This window comes from Sturnus vulgaris, chromosome Z, assembly GCF_052056855.1.
Source record: "Sturnus vulgaris isolate bStuVul1 chromosome Z, bStuVul1.hap1, whole genome shotgun sequence".
Classification (NCBI taxonomy): domain Eukaryota; kingdom Metazoa; phylum Chordata; class Aves; order Passeriformes; family Sturnidae; genus Sturnus; species Sturnus vulgaris.
Window position 1 is genome coordinate 79438479 of NC_142283.1, and position 24529 is coordinate 79463007.

Genomic DNA, 24529 nt, shown 5'->3' on the forward strand with positions numbered 1-24529 from the left:
TATTGTTGTTAGTGTCATATGTATTGCCAGAGTAAGGCAAATTTAACCAGGAACATTTCAGGAAACCAAACCCAACTACTAATGCTTGATACAAGGTATTCTGTGATTGAACTGCCAGCTTCAGTATCCTTTCTAATCTTTAACACTAACTCAGTCAAAGAAGCTTGGTTTTAAACACTCTCTCTCTCTCTTCTTTTTTAAATAATCTTCTTACCTGTATCATACTACTGAGCAGCTTAACATTTTCTCCATAGTTCACTCCAGTCAAGTGCTGTGTCACTTTATGGGTAACCTGCTGGGTCACTCCTTGAGGGACTCCACTATCCAGACGAAGAAACAGTTCCACGTAAGATAAAAACCTAGAGATGTCAACAAATTAAATTAAAGTATCTCCTACTCCATATTAAACAGAAAGCCTGCTTCTAGAGAATTTAAAACTAGCCCAACAGCACCAGTGAGACACATACAGAAAGGCTTTGATTCACAACCACAGTGCAGATTTAATTGCTCCAGTTCAGCCATACACTGGGCACAGTGTGAACATTTCACACCAGCCTGTAATTCAAGGCAGTTCATCAGGACTAAATACAGTTCTTAATCTACATCAGGACCCAAATCTTACTCAGGATTTGTCTGGGAGACTGTCAGGTGTCTAAACCAAAATATTATTATTATTAACTTTCACTGCAACTATGAATAAATTAAATAAACAAATGTATAAAATTTAAAAATGAACATATTATGAGCATATAATGCTTACTGTTCATTCTTCAGGAGGTAATATTGGCAAGAGTAAAACAAGGGCAAAATTTTATCCAGCACGTGGACTACTGTTCTCAGATGTCGAGACTGGACTAGTACACCCAAAAGAGGGATCCCTTCAGCACAGAATTTCTCAATGCTGTCAGAAAACAAAACAAAACAAATTAAGAAAAATGCATTCACTATCAGCAGAAAGGGAGACAAGGTGTTGACTTAATTCTCATTAACTGAGATGTAAATACATTCATAAATTTACACTTGATCTTTGAAAATCTAAATAACTAAATAGAGAGTTTTTTCTTCAGCTATAGAAGTCATTCAATTGCTGACAGATTTGCTAAGTATTTCCTTCTCAAATATTTACTAAATATCTCCTTCCTTCACAAATTTCTTTCTGGGGATCAGTGTCCCATCTTTCAAAAATCACTGGAAACGCAAGTTTTCATCAAATTTCTATAGTGAGCTTTAAAGCTCACTATTCCTGCCTAACTTGGACAACTTGCCTTCTTCTCCAAGAAAAAGAAGAGCCAAAGGCCAAACAGAGAAGGTGTAGGGGGGAGAACAGACTAAAAAGGTTCTTTCGTGTTTTATTTCATGCTCAAAGTTATGGAAGAATTTCCACTCTCAACTCAAAATACCTTATTATCAGTCTCAAACTACTCCAGTGCTTTAAAGTATCTATGGCATAACCTTATCATGAAACAACGGCTTCCTTGGGGAAGGAGAAGAAAGCCCAGATTATTTTTAATATTTAATTAAATTATTTTAAAATTTATTTTATTATTTTAATTATAATTTAATTATTTTAAATTATTTTTTCTTAAAAGAGCAACAAAATATAATATGTAGAAAACAAGTCAGTGAAAATTTTGAACAGCATAGCACATAACCAAAGGGATCACAGGCTCAGGGAAAACAGTTCTGGTGAGAACTGATCAAATTTTGTGTGGCTCTGTACCTCAAACAAGAACATTTGGTGGCATCCAAAAGCCTTACCTACAAACCAGCTAAAAGCACTGGAAAAGACTGTGTTGGAACACAGTCATGCCTAAGAGGTTCACTACTCTTATAATGCTCTTTATCTACTGTTCCCAGAGTGAGTGGGTTTTTTCTCACTATTTTCTGAATGCAGTGCTGTCCTGATAAAAGAAATTACCGAGAACAACCCTTTCAGTAAGTATGGTTCAAAGTTACTCCTGTCCAGAGGAGTTAACCCTCAGTTTCAGCACTAATTCTTATGATTGGACCCTAAAGTGCAGCCAAAACGGCAAAAAAAACACTACTAGCAAAATAAAGGAAATAGCATGTTGCTTGAAAGAATTCAGGAATAATTTCTATACACAAAGGACTATTTAGCACTAGAAGAGGCTGTCCAAGGAGGCAGTGGACTCCCCATCCCTGGAGGTGTCCAAGCAATAACATGGCACACATTGATCTGGGTTGGGTGACAAGGTGGGGATTGGTCACAGATTGGACTTGATGACCTTGGAGGTCTTTACCAACCTAAATAATTCTGGGATTCTGTGAAACTACAGTCACAGAATCACAGAAGGTTGGAGTTGGAAAAGACCTTGAGATTATCCAGTCCAAACTCCTCCAAGGCAGGGTCACTCAGAGCAGGAGACAAAGGAATGAGTCCAGGTGGGTTTGGAATGGCTGCAGAGAGGGAGAACCCATGACTTCCTTGGGCAGCTGTTCCAGGGCTCTGCTATCCTCAGTGTAATGAAGTTCTTCCCCATGCTGAGGTGAAACCGATTGTATTTTAGTTGTGGCCATTGCTCCTCATGTGGTCACTGAAGAGTCCAGCACCATCCTCTGGACACCCCTTTGAGAAGTTTATCTGCATTAATGAGATGCCCTCTCAGTCTCCTCCAGACTAACCAGGCCCAGCTCCTCCTCCTAAGAGAGATGACAAGCTGCTCGATCCCTCACATCACAAGCCCTTTGCTCTTTAAACACGCACAAAGCCGTTAACAACCCGCAGCTCAGCAACAGGGAGGCTGCTCAGTCCCTGGGGCCATCCACCCAAGGCAAACCCCCCAAAAAGCCCTCACCTGTGGCCCAGGGTGGTCATTGCCAGTGCCAGGTAGCAGCCAATGGGGATATTTGCCTTCACAGCCTTGAGCAGGGGGTGCAGCGTGACCGACTCGGCCGTGTCCAGCGCACTGTCGCACGCGGGCACAGCCAGTCCGCTCTGCTGCACCCCACGGTCATTCCTGTGCAGCTTCAGCCTCAAAATCAAACTCCACGCCCACTGATTGAAGGAACTCTCTGGCGTTTCCCCATAGCGAACGATGCTGGCCAGGTAGGAGACCTGGAACAGAGCAGCAGGAGCAGCAATGAGAGGAAGCACAGCCACGACGCAGCACGTGGTGGCACTTGGTCCATGGAAAGGGAACTGGATGATCTTTGGGGTCCCTTCCAACCCAAACCTTCTAGGATTAGACCAACAGCAATTATTTTTTAGACATATCATGTAGTTTATCTAAACACTCTCCTCCTGTGGCTTCAATTTCTACCTCCCTCTCCTTCCCCCCATCCCTTTAGGTAAAGGCTATCAACATACACTGTCTGGTTAAATTCTTCTAAGCTAGATGCCAACCTTGAATTAAATCTTAATTTTAATACTGAAGGAAAAAAAAGCCAGACACAACCTTTCAATAATGTTTAAAACATTAAGACTGCTGGTGAAAGGAAATAGAAAAAACCATGCAAAAGTACTATCTGTCAACAAAAAGCCTAAAACCTGGCAGCCTCTCCTTAGAAAAAAGTCTGTATGTGGAAAGGCAGAGTCACAAATGTATGTGTCTACTGTCATAATGACCATGTCTAGATTTGTCTAGAATTGTAAATCTCTTGGGAAAAAAAATGTACATGTTCTGACAGAGCAATGTAAATTGTAGAGCTGGAGGGCAGTGCAGATATTTCATCCTCTCTGAGCAGGGGTACAAGAACCTAAGCATTACTTTCTCTCTAATTCTAGTTATAGGCTCATGCAAGTCAGGATAGATTAAACAGCACAAGTGGAAACTAGCGCTAACACTGGCTTAAAAAGAGAACTCATCTGGCTGGCACAAGATAACAAACCATGGTTAAGTAGTACAGAGGAGCAAGTCAAAACAGAGCAGAGACAACAAAGAACATTCACAGTGTGGGAAGAAAAGGTTGGGGGAAAAAAGTATAGAGGAAAACACCATACAAAAAAATACTGGGAAGACAAAGCCTAGCACAATGCTAAAACCTCTGAATAAATAAATATAAGCATCTTTGACTGAATATCTATGGAGGGGCCTGAAGAAACAAGAAAGTTACTTGGAAAATCAACGGCAATTGGCAACATGTGGTAAAATTTCAAACAGGTTCACCTCAAATTGTTGAATTGCAAGCCACAGCCACTGCATTTCAGTTGTTTCCTCAAGCTGTAAACATTGTGACAGATTCTACTTATGTAGTAAATTTGACCTGAAAATTGGATAAGGCTGCTTTATCTGAAGTTGATCATTCACCTTTATTTGATATATTGCTGGAATTGTGGAATACAATTCAGCAACCCACTGAACCATATTCTGTGCTGCAAATTCGCAGTCACACTTCTTTGCCAGGATTTTTCACAGACGGAAATGCTGTAGCTGACGCTCTTGCTGCCAATGCTGCCTTAACAGTCCCTGATCACAGGCAACAAGCAATCTTATCTCATCAATTTTACCATCAGGGATCTCAAGCTTTACAGCTGCAATTCGGCCTCAGTAGCAATGGTGCTCGTTCAATTGTTGCTGCATGCCCTGACTGTCAAGGTTCACAAGTTTCTGCATATTATGGGACCAACCCCAGAGGGCTGCAAGCATTGCAACTCTGGCAAACAGACATCACTCAGATGACTGATTTGGAAGACATGTACATGTATCAACTGATACTTTCTCTCATGCTATTGTAACAACTGCACATGGAGATGAAAAAGCTGTAGGTATTATTCATCACTTTCAAAGAGGTTTTGCCGTTTTAGGAGTACCTCAGCAGATTAAGGCTGACAATGGATCTGGTTATATATCTCAGAAAACACAGCATTTATTAGCTGTTTGGGGAACTGTACTTAGTACAGGTATTCCTCATTCTTCCACTGGACAAGCTACTGTTGAACGTGCTCATGGCACACTGAAGCACCAGCTTCAAAAACAAAAATGGAGAATGCAAGAAGAAACTCCCTAGGCAGTTTATGCGTTGAACTTTTTATCCGACAGGGAGACAACTTCTTTACTTCCTTGTTTTCCCACCTTTCCTCTTTAATTTCGAAATCAGAGCTGCAAAAGCCTGCTCGTGTGCAAGTGAGAGATTGGGTTAGTGGCCAATGGAGTGGTCCTATAGATTTAATAACCTGGGGAAGGGGTATGCTTGTGTCTCTGCAGAAAATGGACCATGCTGGATTCCTGCTCACTGTGTTAAGCCTTACCTGCAGCACACAGGAAGGAACAGGATGGAAGATTCCACCACAACCAAAGCACAACGTGTGGGTGACACTGTCTAAGGCTACACATCAAGACACGCTGTGTTTATCAGTCTCCAATCCTGAAAATCCACACTCTGTGTGTCTTGTTGGTGTACCTCTTGACAACTGGCCTTGTCCCTCACAAGCTTTTAATTGTAAATCAGTGAATCCCATACAAAATGTAGATTTTTTGGAACAGTATCTGTGCACACTTGCCTCAAGTTACCATTGAGCCACAGGAACTAGAATTGCTGGGATCATTGCAAATGGATGCTTGTGTAATGTTTAGTTACAAGAGGAAAGAGAAGACCAAAGGGGGGCTGCCTCAGAATGTAAATGCAACATTAAATGTATACAGAAATGCAAGCTTGTGGTGTAACTACACCTCACATCATACAGCACGTGTCTCTAATGTGTCTTTGCAGCTGCCAAAAGGTGTGGTTTTAATCTGTGGTGATTGTACTTGGGTTGGTATTCCAAATAGGATAACAAGAGATCCGTGCAGTTTGGGCCAATTCACTCTATTGCTGCCCAACATTATAATGATGCACCAGAAAATAAGAAGCAAACGATCACTTCGACATGAATTTACTTCTCAATGCCAGGATAATATGGCTTTTTGGGGACCTGCTTCTATTGCTCCTGCATCCATTTTGGCACCTGGAGGAGCTGCAGCTCATGCTCTACCCTCACTGAATAAACTTGGTTGTTGGTTAGCTAAACAAAGCAATGACACATGTGTGGCTTTAAGTGGGTTACTACTAGGTGTAGATAGCGTTAGACATTGCCACTTTGCAAAACAGAGCAGCTATTGATTTTTTGTTGTTAGCACATGGTCATGGATGCCAGGATTCTGAAGGCATGTGTTGCATGAATTTATCAGATCACAGTGAATCAATCTACAAAAGCACTGCAAATTTGAAAGAGTCAATGAATTACAGGTGATGAAGGATAGGGATGGCTGAATAGTTTTTTCAACAGTTGGGGCATCACTGAATGGCTTAAAGCCTTCTTGAAGACTGGATCGTTTATTTTGCTGGTGATTGTAATTATTGCTTTGTGCCTCCCCTGTCTGCTTGGATTTTTGCACAGGGCCCTGCAAAAATCCTTGGCAGCTGTGTTTGTAGCTCAAATATAAAAAGGGAAAAGTGTGGAGGGGCTTGAGACCTGGCCTGTAAGCCAAACTGAGTTAGTAGAAGTAACATCAACTGATGAATTCTGAGTGTATCCATAGCAAGGAAGAAGACAAGACCATTAGCATGGAAACTGATTTAAAAAGATACCTGAAGGACTTCTGTATTTAGACTACATGAGAAAGTAAATGTGTGTGTGGGCCTTATTAAATTTTTGCAAAACTTTTGCCAAATATATTGACACTAATTGCTTTGCACCGATTAATATAATAAGGTATTGTGATGCAGTCAATAACTTAAGATCACACTTTGTTAAGAGTGTATAAACTGGAGAACACACGGAATAAAGAGGACGCCACTGTTATTCTGTTCAACTGTGTGTGCGTGTATGTCACATCCAATCCAACGGTGACAAATATCCAAAACAGGGATTTTTTAACTTTGATCTTTCCATCCTTCCTTGCATCCTGTAACTTAGGGCTATCCCTTCCTGAGCCCAGTGTGCTGTAAAATCAATTTAAGAAATGTCTGTGGTGTGTTCAGGTCACATAACACTGCCCACTGCTGAAAAGCTCCAAAAGGGATTAACACTTGAGTCTTCAAATGAGATTAAGAGCTGGAGTGAGCTCTCTTATGATCACCAGTAATGATAAATAGCCTTGCTTTAGCAAGTACTATCTACCTCTGCATGAGTAAAGGAGGAGCAGTTTGTGACTATTCACAAACCTGCAAGCGGGTCAAAATTAAATGTCTTTTTCAAGGAAGATGGAGAGAGACTGTTTATAAGAGCATGGAGTGACACGACACAGGGAATGTCTTCAAAATGAGACAGAGTAGATTTAGATCAGATATTAGTAGGAAATTGTTCTCTGTGAGGGTGGGCAGGCCCTGGCACAGGGTGCCCAGAGCAGCTGTGGCTGCCCCTGGATCCCTGGCAGTGTCCAAGGCCAGGCTGGACAGGGCTTGGAGCAGCCTGGAACAGTGGAAGGTGTCCCTGCCCATGGCAGGGGGTGGGACCGGATGATCTTTAAGGTCCCTTCTGTCAAAACATTCTATGATTCTGTGATTCTCACACAGATTTTCAACAGAAGCCTGACAGTATCTTCAAACCGCTCTGTGGGTGCAGGCAACATTGAGTGTTATTATGTTACGAAATTGTAGTTAGACAAAGAATAGCTTTAAAAAGAATGAAAAAAAAAAAAAAAGGAGAAAAACAAGATCTTGCCCTAGAGCTTTTCCCACTTATAGCCATCCATAAGTTATTCCTTGTAAGTAAGGAGAAAGGATACCTGTTTTATGCTTTCAGAAAGCAGCCCAGCATATGGCTTTTGGGAGAGATATTTCTGATACGCTTCCAGGACCATCAATGCAACTTCAGAATGGATAGTTGGATCCAGGTGAAGAGTATTCTGCTAAAAACAGTGTCAAGACATAAAAACTTGAGTCGTTTAAGAGGTCTCTACAACTGTACATTCAGCTGCACCACGGAGAAATAAATCCTAATATTTTTCTTGCAGTTCAAATTAATTATTGCAAAATCTAGGCAAAAATCTTGCCCAGTGAAAAAAATTCAGCTCAATGTTAAAGAGTACCAGGCTCACAATGGGCAACACAAAGCCCAATAACAAGATTATTTTTTTAAAGGCATCACAATATTCACTTTCCATGTGCATTTTATGAACTTATGATTACTAATGCAAAAATCCATAGATGCCTTTTTCAAATACATAATACAGACACTTGAACTCTTGCCTTTAAACACAAAACCAAATCCCAAGACCATGTTTTTTGTACAAAAACACAGCAATTCCTCTATCAACTGCCACATAAAAGAGCCATTTTTCCCCATACCAAAGGGTACAGACATGGTGTTGCTACTGCACAGCAAAGAATTGTTAATTTTCCCTAATATTCACTTTTCTTTACATGTCCACAAGAAACAGAGAGAAAAAGTAAGTCGATATTAATGTACAACCATCAGCATGGCAAAGAGAAGAGTTCAGGATCACCAAATGCACAGAATGCAATGCTAAACTAAATCACTGAACACAGGCAACATTATTCCCTCAGTCTATTCCTGCTTTTTTCTGAAACAGCATTCACCCTCAGTTATATCCTGAAGTCAAGGAGCTCCTAGAGTAACCCAGTATTATGGAATAATTCCTGATAATTTCAGTGATGCTCAGGGTTTTGAAATGTCTAATTTCCATCATTATTTTTCTTGCTCTCTGAAAAACATACCTAGATACCAGCATGCAAGCTACAGTCACACCAGGCTCCTACACATTTTTCAAAAGATTCCTCTACTTTTACAGTCAAAAGCATTTTAATCATGTGACTCATAAAAAATTGTCGTATCAACTATTTCCTCATTTAGAGAGGAAAAAAAATCCTTGCTTAAATATCTCTTTTAAACTCAGCTGCACCACTATAAGAAAGCAGCACAAGCAAATCCTCAGGCAGTGTGCTGTAAAATAATTATGAAATTCTCATTTTGTGCCATTAGGTGTACAGCCATAATATAAAAGCATGCAATTAACTGTTTTGAAATTCTGTTCTTCTCCCAGGTTGAGCTAAACTTTTGCTCTGAAAAACTGAGGAGGTTCAAGGCTTCTGTTCTCAATACCTACATGCTCACCAAATCCCCAGTTCAGCCCTTCCAAGATAATGCAAGCCAGTTTATTCTCCACTGTTGTCAGGCTGTAATTCAACAACCAGTCACGGATCAGAGCTATCTCAGATGAAGAAGGCTTCCACAGGTACAGGGGCAGTTCTTTAAATAGATATAAAGAAACCTTTGAGGAGAGAGAGCAAAAAAGTGCAAATCAGTACTCAGCACACAACAATAATCAGCACTGTGCCCTGCTATTTTAAAGTGAAGTATGACCAAAAACCTCCCACAGACGGGTCTTTAACACATCCATTCATACCAAGCCATGTCTTATCACACAACCTGGTATGGCCTCTAGGTTTAACTGGGTGTGTGATTTAAATTATTTAAATTATAGACATCAGCACTTACCATCCCCACTTTATCAATGGTCTCTCTAATCCGATCCAGCAGTACAGAAATAATCTGTGTGTGGATGCTGGCAATGGCTCCCAGGAGTTCTCGACCAACCTTGGAAAATGCTTCTCTTGTGGAAAGACTAACATAGGACACCTGAGAAGATGAGCAGGGAAGAGAAGTTACTGCTTCTGGATGACCTCCACTAACACGGAATTAAAAAGTCTCCTGGAAAATATAGGACACTCAATTGCTCTTGGTCATTGTAAACTTGATAAATGCCCATATGAAAAGTGAAACTGATTTCCCTTAAACACCAGGAAAGTTCTGTGTCACAGTGCTAAAAAACATGCCCAAAACTAAACACAGGAACAACAGAGCCACAGGCACTAAAAATAATCTCACCAAAAACAACAGAAAAAACAACCTATAAGGAATTCCAGAGTTACAGGTTAGGCCTGTATGAGAAAAATAAAACAAAATAAAAGTATTTTTGTTTATTTGTTTCATTCTGGCTTTGCTTACAGAAAATCTGTTCTTTTTCCCAGAAAAAAACAAGTATTTCAGGCAATTTTAATTCAGTAATTTTTGTTTAAAGTAGCACTTTTTTAATTCCATGGCTGAACAAACTACAGAAGCCATGAAAGTTTCACACCTCCCACAATTACAAATATAAAGAGCATTTTCATTATTTTCCTGAATGCACCAGTAACATTAGTCACCTCATATATCTCCAAAACAACGATTTTGATAAAATCCTCATCAACATCAGTCCGTTTGGTTTGTGCCATCTGAGCAAATGTGGTGAGCAGACAGATTTCTTCTGAGCAGTTCATTGACTGGAGATACTTTTCAAACTGTGCAAGGTGCTCTGGATCTAGAAAAAAAGTCAATTAAAAGAAACATGATGAAATTGCAATAGGACACACAACAACAGCATTTATAGAGTTATTCACTCAAATTCCAAAGAAGTGATCTGTGGAGATCATTCCATGCCAACCACAAGTAAAAATTCTGCAAGTATCTAGTCCCAAGTCTTGATTACGCCCAAGAGCTACAAAAAAGGGCCAATTTTAGTTTCCCAGGTACAATACAAGCAAAAATACTGGATGCACTTGTTTGGAATCCATCTCTGAAAACAGAGAACTGAACCTGCACAAGTAGGAAGGCTAAGAGATGTTTTCATTCAAATTCAAGGGAGGTTTACTTTTAAACTCTAAAGAGATATTGCCAAAAACAAATAAACATTCCATTCCTCAGGGTGTGGGACAACAGGAAGGTAAGGATACAAAGGAACCTGTACAAGGCTTTAAAATGTATTTTTAATTTCTTCCAAATAACTTTAAATAGAGTCTGTGCAGCTAAACAAGCCCTGAAAGCAGCATTTGAGCTGTAAAAAAATTTTCAGGAGTGATCTACCTTCTCTGAACCAAAACATGCCAGCAAACACTGTTTACAGTGATTTTTTTCATAGCAGCTGAATATACAGAAAAAGCACCCATTGTGCACTCAGCTAACCTGAACACACGTGTGCTCAGCATGCCTGGGATCAAACACGTGCACTGGGGTTACATTCTATTTTAAGGGCTTTCAAGAATTTTGCAACTCTACTCCAACCTGAGAAGGTCAGGCTTGCACAGGCAAAACAGCTCATGGAACAGCATGCTAGAGGATTGTGTAATTTAAGAAAACAGTTTCTTCCAAACAGTAAGAGAAACTGCACTGCTGATAGACACAGCAGGCAAACAAAGGGTGCCTCATCCATTCACCTCTACTTCCTAAGGATATTTTTTATCCTTACTGCAGAAGTTACAGACAACTGTGTTTCCCCTTGCACTTTAGTTTTTTTAAGATGATGCAAAAGGATACTAAAAATGACCACATCATTATTGCATCTAGAGGCATAGCAGAGTCACCCACAGTGGGGAGAAGGGGTCAGCTGTGGGCTCCACACTGACCTCAAACCCACACCAAGCCATAGCCTGGGACTGAAGATGGGGACAAGGAATAAGGGAAGCAGAGACTCCACCTAAATCCTGTCGTATCATAGAGGAGAAACAGTATCTTCACCATCCACTTGCTACTTGACCCTATTCCTTTCCTCTAATCACACTACACTTCAAGTTCAGGGCACCCTAAAAATCACTGACTTCTCAAATCCAGATACTGGCAGCGAGGAAACTGTGACCACAAATAAAGAGATATGCTAACAAAAGTGAATTGGGGGAAAGCAAACTTGGGGTAAATTACTTCATTACCTCTAATTGGAAGATTAATCTCCAATATTTAAATGGATCAAACTTACAAAAGTATGAAAAACCTGTGACCCATCATCCACTTTTGGGTGTAGCCCCTGGGGGGCTTTGTCTGCCCAAAATGTACCTGAAGGCCCTTCAATAAATACAACTGCTTTTTTTTTTTCTTAATTTTATCTGGCTTCTGTTTTTAGGTAATTTCAAAAAGGCATTACTCCCACCTCTGTGGATTTGATGCTTAAAGCTTCCACCAATTACCAAGGCTTGCTTATACTTGCAGGTTTATCACCCTTTTCTCATGTTTATTTGGGAGAGGAAATCACTAAAAAAGGCTCTCTCCCAAGAGAATGTTAATGTCATGGTCTTCCAGGGTATGAATTACAAGAAATTAAGAATAATTTGTTATGTGGCAGTTAAAAGAAAATATTTCAGAAGATTAGACGGGTTTCACTGAAAGAACTGTTGATATTCCGTCTGGACACTGGTGAAAAAAACAGTATTATACTGACAAAACTCATTGAGGAGAATGAAGAGGATAAAGAAATCCTGCATCAGCATACCAGGGACTTTGAAACAAAAGTTAGCTAGAAGCAAAACAATGCCTGGAAAGGATAATTATATATATTAAAAAAATTGTGTTTGTTACTGCAACCTATAATAGATGCAGTAAAAATTTTCTAGCAAAAACAAAAATAAAGACATTCTACTGAAACAGTGTAACAGCTACTGTTTTGGCTGGCAAGTCTTATTAGATCAGCACTTAATCAAGTGCACACAACTACAATCTTGGTATCTCTATGTAAATCGCCTTAAATGTTAGCTGCGTTTGCACAGAGCCAAGATACTCGGTAACCTCTCAGAATCACCATTTTCTTTTGCTTCTCCATCAAAACTTTGTAGATGGGGTAACAGCTACTTGGGATACCAGCCAGCTGAGAAGTAAAACTGACAAAAATGAGATTTGTTCTCCCTGAAGGGAGCAAAGAAGCTGTAAAGTAGGGAACAGTAAACTGTTTACCTGTCCCCCTGTCAATCAAGTCCTGAAATACTATCCATGAATGCAGCAGCAGAGGGAAACTAGCATTCCAGCTGGCCTCTAAATAGCACTGCTATAGCTGAAAACACCACGTTCACTGTGGAGATCAACATGGGACAAAAGTCAAGAGGAAGTAAAAATAAAATGTTCCACTTAGGACAAGAAATGCATGAAAAGAAGGCCTGAGATAAAAGAAACATAGTTGGGGATGATAAGCAGTCTCCAATAATGTGAGTTACTAAAGCCAAAATTAGCAAGTTTAGTGGGGAAAAAAAAGGAGGACACTAAAAATACATTATTTGTACAACTACCAGCAGCTCAACAGTCAACCAGTAGCAAGAAAATAAAAACCAACAAAATCCAACACACCTAACCAAAAAATTGCCACACTAATCCTAAGTGATACGTCTGTACTTTAGGATTTAAATCTCACTCTCCAAGTACTGTTGAAGGTCAACATGGGAAGTACCTCCTGCATGTCCCTCCTGCAGCTCTGAGGCAGCCACAGAGAAAACAAGGGCATTAAAATCTATCAATTGCTGTTAAAATGACAATTTGGGCAAACAGGTACTGGAAAACCGTGAACTGCCCAAGACATTTCTGTGGCCACTGGACCAGCCATGCTCAAGGGTGCAAAGAGTTAAACCCACAGCTGATGCAGCAGCAGGTTGATGGATTAGAACTGGTTCTGTGGGGGGGAATTTTACCTTTGAGTCTTTGCTTGTAATCAACAGGTTGAAGAGTAGAGCAGAGCTGCTCCAGGTGCTCGTTCTCAGCACAGTGCATGACGAAGAAGAGCCTCCAAAGCATGTTGCTGGACAAGGTTCCATAAGGCATCTCAGACATGAACAGCCAGACTCCCAACCTGTTGGATTTGAAGAGGCAGCTAGGAACAGCTCCACCCTGATAAATCCCAACATTTGGAAAGGAGACGTCTCTGGCCCACACCTCTGCTACACAACAGAATTAGGAATGTGAGGATGTGTATTAGCACCTCAGATTCTGAGCCAACCTCATTCTGAACTGGCCAAGATTTCAGAGCTTCTGTCAGTTGCTACAATTCATGGCCTAATTCCTCCCCACCTTGATGCTACCAATGCACTGAAAAATCCTACTTATTTCAGACTTGTTTAAACTTTAAGTATTTAAAGCTACTCCAAATCCCAGTTTCAAGTATTGAACTCCTCCAAAATTAAGCCAGTGAAGGGATTACCCACCTTTTTGCCTTCAGAACATGTAGAACAGCTCTGAAAAACAGCTCATCGAACTCCAGTTGCAATTTTTCCACAGAGTAGGGTTGTTCTACTGATCCATATTGTTTATTGCCACTAACATACTGGGCCCAGTGGTCACTCACATGACACACTGTCATCCTACATAGCAGAGCAAACAAAAGCCAAAGAAGGATCATTAAGTATGTCACCACCACAGGAAAACACAGACAAGAGCAACACGATCAGAGTCCAGCCACAAGACACATGTCCAACATTTTTCCCTCTGGGTTCCAGAGGTTTCTATATAAATTGCATCAGTCAAATTTCTATGTTCTCCCTCCTGGGTTTTACAAGCAAACAAGGCATAATATTCAGTTATACCAAATTAGGTTGTGTGTGACCTTTGGAGCCTTAAATAACTGTACAGGATGAAAGAGCTGTACATACAGAAAACTCATACAGAAATAATTACACTGAGAAAGTTACTGCCTCCATAACACAAAGAAAAAGATGGATTTTTTTTCTAATTTGACTGTATTCCCCCTTGAGAACGCACACATAGAAGACAATGCTAGAGATTTAAAAATGAAGAGCAGCTTTTAGGCTTCAATTACATTTACTTACTGCAACAACAGGACAATTTTCAGGGAGCAAAAACCCCAAAACAATTTTGGGTAACAACTGAAATCAAGCAGTAACATCAGTTATAGATAGGGGAAATTCAAGGGATTTCTGTTTGTTGGGTTTCAGTGAGTACCCAAGACAAGCCTAACAACATGACTAATGGAAGTCAGCTGGTGCTCCATAGCTCACCTGGCCCCTTTGCACCCACAGCATTTAGATTTTGTAATTCTCCACTTCAGATTCCCAGACTGCCTAACCCTGAACTGAACAAATGTCAGAGCAAAACCTACCTGAGAACTGCTTGGGTTTGGGTTACTTTGGTTGTTTGATGTTTGATTCTGAGGATTTTTCAGCAGCTCTGAGTATCAAATATATGTATAAAACAGATTCAATCACACCACAGAGAAAAAAATTCTCTTACTTGATGAGCTGACCAATTCTCTTCACAAACTGTCGGTACCGTGCTCTGTTAAACGTTTCTAATCCCACAGACAGAAGTTCCACTAAGGAGTTTGCAAAGGCAAAAATCTTCATCATCTTTTGGGGAGATGTTTTTTCAGGAAAATAAGCACCTTAGATGGAGACACAAAAATAAGAGTTAAAAAAAAAGTGTGATTTCTGGATTTTTAACTAACTTAACAAGCACTCAAAGCAACAATTCACCATATTGTGAATTGAAATGTATGCTATGTTTATGAAATGAACACTAACTACCTGCTAAGTATGAAAGTACAAATAAAATATGCAGGTAATAAGACCTCTGGCAAACAATTACTTGTCCAGAGATTAAAAAAAAAAAAAAAAAAAAAAAAAAAAAAAGAGAAAAATCACATAACATTACAATTAAGAGGTGAGGAGGAAAAATAGTTCTGAAAGCACTTTTGGAAGTTAACTGACAACCAAATCCAAACTAAGGGAAAAGAGTCTAATGTTTTGCCTGCATGTTGCTATTACATTTTTATTTAACCCATACACATGGCATATACTTCCATCTCATCTCTTTAGCCTGCAAGCTGCTGCACAGGTTCATTATTATTATTTTTCTCAGAGAGTTTCATAATACAGTAGCACTCTTGGCAGTGGCAGCCATTAATTTAATTAGCATAAGCAAAATGAAGAATAAGTCTCTAGCAACTGGCTTACCTTCAGATGTAAAGCCGAGGAACTGCTGAAAGAGTTCATGAAATGGGAACTGTGACAATAGAGCAATCAAATCATCTTCCAAGAGTAGAATCCAGCTTGTTTCAGGATCCTCATCCTATAGACAAATACAGGTGCTGTCAATAGCTTTACAGTAAAGCCAATAGTAAAGGGCTTCACTATTGCACTAATAACAGTTTTGTTAGGAAAAACTGAAATATTTCAATACTCTCTGCTAATACTCACTACTGGAAGCTCCAATCTCTACAGTTATACCACAGAGATAAAAGGAGACTAAAACAGAAGTAAATTCAAATTATCCTTTTTAACTTAAGTCAGATTTTCCTCATCCATTTCACAAAGATCAATGAGCTTGAACAAAAGCATAAAGGACAAAAAGAGAAACAAAAGAAGTCATCTGCTGTACCTCTTCTCCTCCTTCATCTACCAGAGTCCAGTTTCCAGATTCCTTTCCAGATGAAGAGGAACTTTTCCTTTCACTTGGTTTCATGTGGCACATGAAGTCCACACGATTTCTGGTTTAAAGTGAAAAATCAAGTGTGAAAAATTAGAAAATTAAAAATCCTGAATTCAGTAATCTTTCAGTTAAGGGAAGATATTAAAAAACCCAGATGCAAGAGGAAGAAATTAGCAAGTAAAGCAGAAAGATGCATGGCAGGAAAGGCCCTGGGGGTGCTGGTGCCAGCAGCTGGACAGGAGCCCAGGTGGGCAAGAGGCCAGTGGCCCCTGGGCTGTGTCAGCCAGGGTGTGACACAGCCCCAGGGCAGCGCTGTCCCCTGTGCTGGCACTGCTGGGACACCTGCAGTGCTGGGGACAGCTCTGGGCCCCTCAGGACAAGAGAGACACCGAGGGGCTGGAGCGTGTCCAGGGCAGGGAACGGAGCTGGGGAAGGGGCTGGAGCCCCGGGAGAGGCTGAGGGAGCTGGAAAGGGGCTCAGCCTGGAGAAAAGGAGGCTCAGGGGGGACCTTGTGGCTCTGCACAACTCCCTGACAGGAGGGCACAGCCAGGTGCTCTGCTTCCAAGTTAAAAGTGACAGGACTGAAAAAAGCCTCAAGCTGCACTACAGGAGGTTTGGATTAGATATTAGGGAAAATTTTTTAATGGAAACTTGGTCAGGCACTGCAACAGATTGTTTAGGGCAGTGGTGTAGTCAACATGTCTGGAAGTGTTCAGAAGGCTTGTGGATGTGGCATCAGAGGACCTGGTTCAGCAGGGGACACAGTGGTTCAGGTTTAAGAGTTGGACTCAACAAACTTATAGATGTTTTCCAACCTAAACAATCCTGTGATTGTAAATGACTCTAGGATAACCTGGTTCCTGACATGCAGGAGCTGTAACAGACAGGTCTCAGCTCTTTCAGCAGTAAAAGCAGACCCTGTGGAGGCTCTGAGCTCTGGTATCAACATTTAGAGCAGCACCCCAGACGCATTAAGTTGGCCCTTGTTCCAAACACAAGAATTAAAAGGAACTGGCAACGCACATTCCCTCATGATACACTGCTTTCCCCAGGTAGTTCTAGAAAGAAAATGTAAAAATAAAACCCTTTAAAATAACAGCTTTCAATAAACAAGACTCCCACTTAACTCAGACCCAAACTATCAAGATCACAGTGACAGCTCTGAATACCAGCAGTTTGATTTTTTCACATCAAATTTTGGGCAGAGGGAAAGGCAAGCTATGCATTTTATCTGGAAAGTAAAACCCTTTTCACTCGTGACTGATTTCATTAATCAGCTTCTCCAAGCACCACACTCCTACTAGATTTTAAAAATAAATTTTAAAAAAAGGATAAAAAATATATCCAGAAGTCCAATCAGTGTGTACACCAGCTTAACATCTTTACTCGGGGGACTCTATTGCAGAGACAGTATTAAAAAAACAGGCCATGGTGCAGAGCAAGAAATATTTCAGAATAAAACTGTGGGTTTGTCAGTCTTCACAAGCTATTTCACAGCTGAAAGAAAGCTGCATCATACCGTGTACAGCACAAGGAGGCACTGCCAAGGCTGAATTTTAAGATGAATAAGTAAAAGAGTTTGAATTAAACTGTGAATCTATATGCGCCTGCTTTTATGACTTTGCCTGCAATGAACTTCCAGAGTTTTAGAAGTAGATTGTGCGTTTTCTAGTCTTAAATAATCAGAGCATATTTATAAAATCGTGTTCATACTTACTTGACAGGAGACATAAGCAAGGCAAGAGACTGCATGAAATGGAAGACACCCGAAGGGTTACCCAAGACTTTGATCTGAAATTAAATGCAAAAATCTAAGTAAATCTAAACAAGAAAAGGGCAAATTATTCTCATAAAATTCACATTTCTCACTAGTTTTTTGTTAAGACTTAAAAGAATCCATAAAAGACAACACCCACACCCTGAAAAAAATATTGCCACGGCAAAACACTATGACTTGTCCAAAACTACTTAGAAGAACTAAAAGAGGGAAGGAAAAAAAGCCCTGATCAAAAGCTCCATAAAAAAGACGACAACCTGTCTCTTTGTGCCACATGTAGGTCCGGGCACCAGGGCTAATTCAGACACTGAGCAAAGGGGAAGATGAAATCTCACCACATTAAGTTAATTGGACTCAATGATATTAAGGGTCTTTCCCAAGCTAATTTATTCTGTTCTATACTTCTGTTGTATTGTTTGCCTTTCCAGCTAGTGTAATTGTTGAAGCCCTTTTCCTCTGACTGGATTTCCAACATTTTCTCCTCTTAAAAGACCAAATATGTTCTTTGCAAGGGTGCCTTTGTATAGCTGCACTCCCTCTGACCTAGACCTTTGTCCCTGAACCTTCCAGGGAAATCAGTCTCACTTCAATGTATAGCACATAAAAAAATCTGGTCCTCTTGATCGCTTACACAGAGCTGAATCCAATCTCACTTTTTATACACAGCTGCTTCTTCAAGTCTAAATATGCTTTCCACATTTTGGAGAAAACTCCCAAAAGCTGGTGGATAAGGCCTTGACTCCCTTTCATGGGATCTCTCCAGTCCAGAGTGAAGTGTGCTCCCCTGTTAACTGCACATGGTTGGCCTGACGTGGATAAATGCATTCCCTGACAAACCCCTCACTGCCACCATGATTCCACACACCTGGAAGGGCAGTGTGGGTCATGAGGGATTAAGCAGGCACAAGACACTCTCCTCCCCTACCCACGCCACTCCCACTCCAACCTGCTGACAGTAAAGAATTAAACATTCACACCTGAATGAATGGACAAGCCCACTCGCTGATGCCAGCTGGACACCGAAGGATGTGGTTGAAGAGGAAGAGATGGTCACCTGGACAGCCAATTCTCTGCAGCACAGACACCTAGAGAGAAGTATATTCAAATCAAGTAAATAATTTTGAATTTCATTTCCTTACAGTCTTGCTAACTACAGTAATACTGCTCATTTCTTTTCTCACACATTCTAACAAACCTGAATTTTCAGAGCTTGTTACAGGAGAATAATATTTAAAATCTGTTTGTTTGCCTTATGAGCCACAAACCATTTTCTTTGGTGTAATTATTTTTTCTACAACTGCATTAAAATCTAATTTACTTAGAAACTGGCAAGAACAAAAGTTTCTCAAACATGACAAGTCTGAACAGTTCTAATTTCAAAATAAGTAAAAGCACAGTGAGTATTATTAAGTTCACTGTGAGCAGTGTTGGCTGCTCAGGTGCCAATCCTCACTAATGCTGCTTGACTTTTATCACAGAAGAGAATCAATTCTAAAGATCTGCTAAGAGATTCTGTTTTTCAAGTAGGACAAATCCCACTCAAAAGAACACTGCCCATGGGACAGGGAGCGAACCAATAACACTTCCAGAAATCACTCCCGAATTCATCTTGTGTGCTGGATCAGATATATCCATGTCTACTCCCTCACCAGTCTCTGCAGCCACATGAGAAGGTCACTGTGAAACTGTGGATCTTCAATAACCCTGCGAGTGAAGCTGAAAAGGACACTGATACATTCCTTCAAGTGGCTCAAGTCTGAAGAGAGATTTTCCGACTGCTTTGAAACTGTAAATTAAAAACAGAATTGATGAAGCTTTGACAAGAAGTAGCAGCATGAACAATGGGTTTGGGGCTGCATCTAAAACTGCTCTCTGTACCTGCAGACATCAAGATATTTCAACACAGCTGCCTGCTAAATCTGTCAGAATAGAATCCTTAGAATATAATAAAACTCTGGACACTAATTGTAAGAAGAATATACTATGGTTACTCTCACAAAAGGCCTTCCCTCAACATCAGCTTTTTAAGAACCCCTATTTACTACTATGCATATAAACTTTCTGGGAGATGGAGTGCAAAGGGAGGAGCAATAAGGAAGAAAAATATCTGGGGTAGGAGGAGGAGAAATACTTTAGCTGAAGTATTATATTGGCATGAACTCAAACAAAACATTTAGGACGAAAACCAAAAAGACAACTCTAAAGATTAAGAGTTTAAGATTTCAAATAGCCTTCCAAAGAGGAAGTAAAGCAGGAAAAATATCCAGCTCATTTTAGAACTGGGAAAAAGAACTGCATTAGATATTGCCTTGGACAATAAAAGATTGGGAATTTGGGTGTCCCATCCACATAGTATTTCTGTGGAGTAATCAGTGTCCATCTGCAGCTCAGACAGTAGAAGTCACTCCTGCAGTTAGCTTTTACTGCCCAGTGATAAAGCCAATTCTCAAGGGTATTAGACATTTTCCTCTGAGGAAAAGCTTTCACTGATCCCTACATCAGATCACCAGTTTTTTGTAACCGAGGAGTAACACTCCACTACACAAATTCCACCACAAGACTCCAAATCTGCAGCTGCACGAGGTGCTGGGCACCCTGACCGGGACTGGGAGCAGCCCAGGCCAGCAAACACACCTTGTTCTTGCTGCTGCAGGGCCACAGATCTCAGCAGGGACGAGCTGCTGAGCAACCTGTAAACATAGGACTCGACTTGCAAGCGGGACAGCACTGAGGTGTAGGAGTGCAGGGCCAGGGTCTGGTGGACGTGCTCTGCTTTGGCCTCAAACAGCTTCTTCAGCTCCCCCAGCACGCCCTCGTTCAGCTCCACTGTCTGGTAGCGGTGGTGACCTGTCACCTTGCACTGATCTGCACACACACCCTGGAAAAAGGAGCAAATATCTCATGTCAGCGGTTCTGACATTTTGTTGGGTCACCCTAACAGAAATCAATCATGATATAACCCTCTCCTAAACACATCTCAAAGCTTTCATAAAAAGGGGATATTTCATAAATGGAAAGACAAACATTTGGCAATATCCTATGTGCTTTTTAGAGCTACTGATTACTGAAGACTCATATCCTTGGCTCCTGAAGAAAAAATATATTATAAACCCTCAGCAACTCAGGTTTAGAAACAGCCAGGAGTTATTTGCCTGTAGCACTGACAGATGTGAACAAAACCAAGTGTCTCACTCCCAGTGAGTGCACCTGCTTCTTAATTTACAGATTTCCACGTATATTTGGATCTGCTATTTTAAACCTAAAACATTCACTGGAACAAGGTAAGCATTTCCCACACTCTCAAGACTAGTATTTTGCAGCAATTCCCCACTGCATGTTTAAAACATTCAGAAATTACCTGCACTCTAACCTTTTCCCAAAATGAATTTAAAAGCTCAGGTCAGTTTTCCTCTGCCTCATCTCTGCTTCTTCAGCACAAGAAAAATACAATAGATAACATTCCTGTTATTCTTACAATAACATTCCTGTTACTCTTTTATGCAATCAGGAAACACTCCTAAGAGCCAGCACTTTGAAAGCTTACCTTGAAAGCATCCCTGTGTTTCCTAAGTTAGCAGAATAAGAATTTTAAATTGGTATAAATACAACAATTATTCTGTACACACAATAAATATACAGTGAATTGGGATGAAATAAAGCAATCGTAGACAACTCTGTGATGACCTTAGAGGATGAAGGAGTGAAGCCAAAATTGTTCTTGAACAGAAAATTATCACTGTAAACTCTAGAATCCAGTGAGGCTCCATGTTATTCCCCGAGAAAAAGGAAAAAATTCAGGTGTGTTCAATTCCTCAACTCTGATGAACTGCACTTACAAAAACAGTAAAATCTACCCTATGCATAGTTGTTCAGCATCTCTGGACAATTTTGATGATGATAAACAGCATCAGAACAATTTCATTCACTCCCACTGTAACACTGAGCTCCAAAGGCAAGTGTCACAGAAGGAGTCTGGAGGAAACTTTTCGGATGTGTGCCCCAAAGCTCCATAAACACCTCTCGTTTGGAGACAAAAATCTTACAGAGTACCATGCCCACTCTGGAAGTAAGAAAAAACACAGCTATACTTATGCATCAATGGAAATTGCTCCTACAGTTGGCAGCAGGCCAGCAGGACATCACTGCTACAGTCACTCCCAACATGTCCCCACCTCTGCTTGGAGTGCTGTGGTACAAACTTCACCTGACACCACGGACAGAACTGGGTGTACACACCTCATCCTTTCTGACCCCAAAAGAAATCGCCAACACATATCCTACTGCCCTGCACACGTCAGAGGTTAAAAAAAAAAATCAAACTACAAACTGTCTTAAGTCTCAAGAAGATGATACTCTGGCATCTGACAGTGGAGAGACAGAAAGCAGAGGCAATAATCTCTGGACACAGAACTTCTAGAGTCAGAGGAAGTACAGAGGAAGCAAAGAAGTTGGTAAGAGGACTGGAGCACCTTCCCTATGAAGACAGGGTGAGAAAGTCGGGGCTGTTCAGCCTGGAGGAATGTACAGACCTCACAGCACCTTCCAGTATCTGAAAGGGGCCTACAGGGAAGCTGGTCAGGGATTCTTTATCAGGAACTGTAGAAGGGGAAATTTAGGTTAGATATTAGGAAAAAAAATCTTTACTGAGAGTGTGGTGAGACACTGGCACAGGTTACCCAGGAAGGTTTCCCCAATCCTAACAGTGCTCAAAGCCAAGTTGGATAAGGCAACAACCTGGTCTAGTGGGAGGTGTCCCTGTCCATGGAAGGCAGAGTTGGGATTAGAAGATTTTTAAAGTCCCTTCCAACCCTTAACATTCTGTGATTCTTTAACAACAAAACAGCTTAACTACAATAAACCTGCCAACAAGTGAAATTAATTTCCAAATAGTCTGCATTCAAAAGTAACTTCAGCAACAGCACCTGCACAGTTTTCTGCTGTTCCTTGAAAGTCCATAATCTCCCCTTCACATTTTGGCAGTCTGTTGCCATGGCCTGCAACTCTGCCTCAGCCAACAGCAGCTGCTTCCTGCAGCGCATGTAGTTCAGCAGCAGCTCGTAGAACTCGTGTCTGTCCTGGTGAGCCACACTCTCGAATTCCTCGGCATAGGAGTCAACGTTCTCCAGCCAGGAGCAGGGCTCAAAGATTTTCAGCTGCTCCCTGGTGAATGGCACCAGCTCAGGCTCGGAGGGCAGCTCTGGGTAGAGCCTCTCGTGGTGCAGCAGGGGCTTTACTGCCATGATGGTGGGCTTCTCGTAGGACAGCTCCAAGGACAGGTCTGGATAAACCGGGCGCGGAACGCGCGCCTTGGGTTTCTCAGAGCGCTGGGAGGTGCTGGGGGGAAGCTTCTCTGAAGAGCAGGCAAGAGGATCTCTGAAGTCTTGTCGGTTTTCAGCTCTTCTGCCCTGTACAAAGCCCATCACTAACAGGGAGGGAGCAGCACTGGGCTGAAGGGTACTACTCAATAAATCAGAATTTCTAGATCCGCTAGCAACTGCCTCCACAGGGCTCTGAGGTTTGTCCAACTCGTTCTTCTCGCTCTTCTCAACATCCCCCACACATTCCTCCTGGGAAGGACCAGCTTTGACTTCTTCTGCATCTTTGGGAGGCTCCAGAGCCACTGCCAGAGCCCCCTCATTTGCTGAAGATGAATGACTTTGGGGGATGTCAGACACATCATTTATAGTTTTCCTACTGTCTACTTCATCTCTGAGCTGAATTTCTGTAAATTCTCCAGGATGTTCCACTTGCACTCTCCTGGCTTGAGAAGACCCTTCTGCCACAGGAGGCAGGAAAACATCATCAGGTTCTTGTACTTGGGGCTCCTCACTACTTTTTTTCTTCTTTTCCTAAGAGAACAAAAGATTAACAGTGTCAGTGCCAAGTGAATCTCTCCACCTTGCATCCCCAATCCCACCAATACCAAAAGTAGTATTTGTCAGCATTACGACTCCAAAAGCCCTTTTAAACATATTAATTTTCATAATACTAAAGATAAAAACAAATATACCAAACAAATCTTTGTTCTCTAGCTGCTTTATGAAGACTGTCTACCAGTGTATGTTTTCTTGGTCTTGCTCTTGCACAAGGCTTCAACATTTCTAAGTAAAAATCTATAAATATCACAGGACAGACTGTTTCATTAACACAGAAAATAACCAACACAACGGGACCCTGATACCTAAGAAGAGTTACTCAGTTTCACCATATTGACCAAAAAAAAAAAAAAAAAGTTACTCTGATCCAGACGCATCTTAAGTTCTACAGAATATTTTAGTTACTGGGAAAATATTTTCAAAACAGTAATTTCAAAACAAAACAAGTCTGGAATGCAACCCTTAGCTACATTCTAAAACCATGGTAACACCTGAACAATAACTGAAAATGCCTATTTTCAGCAGGCAGTACACACTAGAGATGTAGAAAAACTTAATAGTGCCATTAAAACTGTAAATCAATTTAAAATTACAATTAGTTTGAGGGTAAATAATTCCCATAAACCTAAGCTAAGGTGTAGATTAGCTTCCTTCTCAAAAGCACAGCATAGGAAATGAACTAAGATTTTGATAACCTGTAAATCATTTGCCACTTGTATAACAAAAAACTGGCAAAGTGATTAG

At 40.9% G+C, this 24529-nt stretch overlaps 1 protein-coding gene and 1 pseudogene across 4 annotated transcripts in view; one reads left to right on the forward strand and one right to left on the reverse strand.

Annotated features, from left to right (window-relative positions):
• Window positions 1-24529, reverse strand: part of EPG5 (ectopic P-granules 5 autophagy tethering factor) — a 57323-nt gene that overhangs the window by 29249 nt on the left and 3545 nt on the right. For 2 of the 4 annotated variants that reach the window (XM_088156248.1, XM_088156246.1), the window contains exons 2-18: window positions 22832-23758; window positions 20544-20787; window positions 19559-19695; window positions 18887-18994; window positions 17850-17923; window positions 16082-16190; window positions 15658-15772; window positions 14936-15086; window positions 13894-14049; window positions 13384-13541; window positions 10108-10262; window positions 9401-9541; window positions 9009-9173; window positions 7668-7787; window positions 2817-3076; window positions 761-901; window positions 215-359 (exon numbers count right to left, since the gene is read on the reverse strand). In XM_088156248.1, coding sequence (XP_088012374.1) covers window positions 215-359; window positions 761-901; window positions 2817-3076; window positions 7668-7787; window positions 9009-9173; window positions 9401-9541; window positions 10108-10262; window positions 13384-13541; window positions 13894-14049; window positions 14936-15086; window positions 15658-15772; window positions 16082-16190; window positions 17850-17923; window positions 18887-18994; window positions 19559-19695; window positions 20544-20787; window positions 22832-23758 — 3306 coding nt within the window. Of the gene's footprint in view, window positions 1-214; window positions 360-760; window positions 902-2816; window positions 3077-7667; window positions 7791-9008; window positions 9174-9400; window positions 9542-10107; window positions 10263-13383; window positions 13542-13893; window positions 14050-14935; window positions 15087-15657; window positions 15773-16081; window positions 16191-17849; window positions 17924-18886; window positions 18995-19558; window positions 19696-20543; window positions 20788-22831; window positions 23759-24529 lie in introns of all 4 variants that reach the window. The other 2 variants (XM_088156247.1, XM_088156245.1) reach the window with 1 other exon arrangement.
• LOC148219956 (uncharacterized) lies at window positions 5148-6548 on the forward strand (annotated as a pseudogene).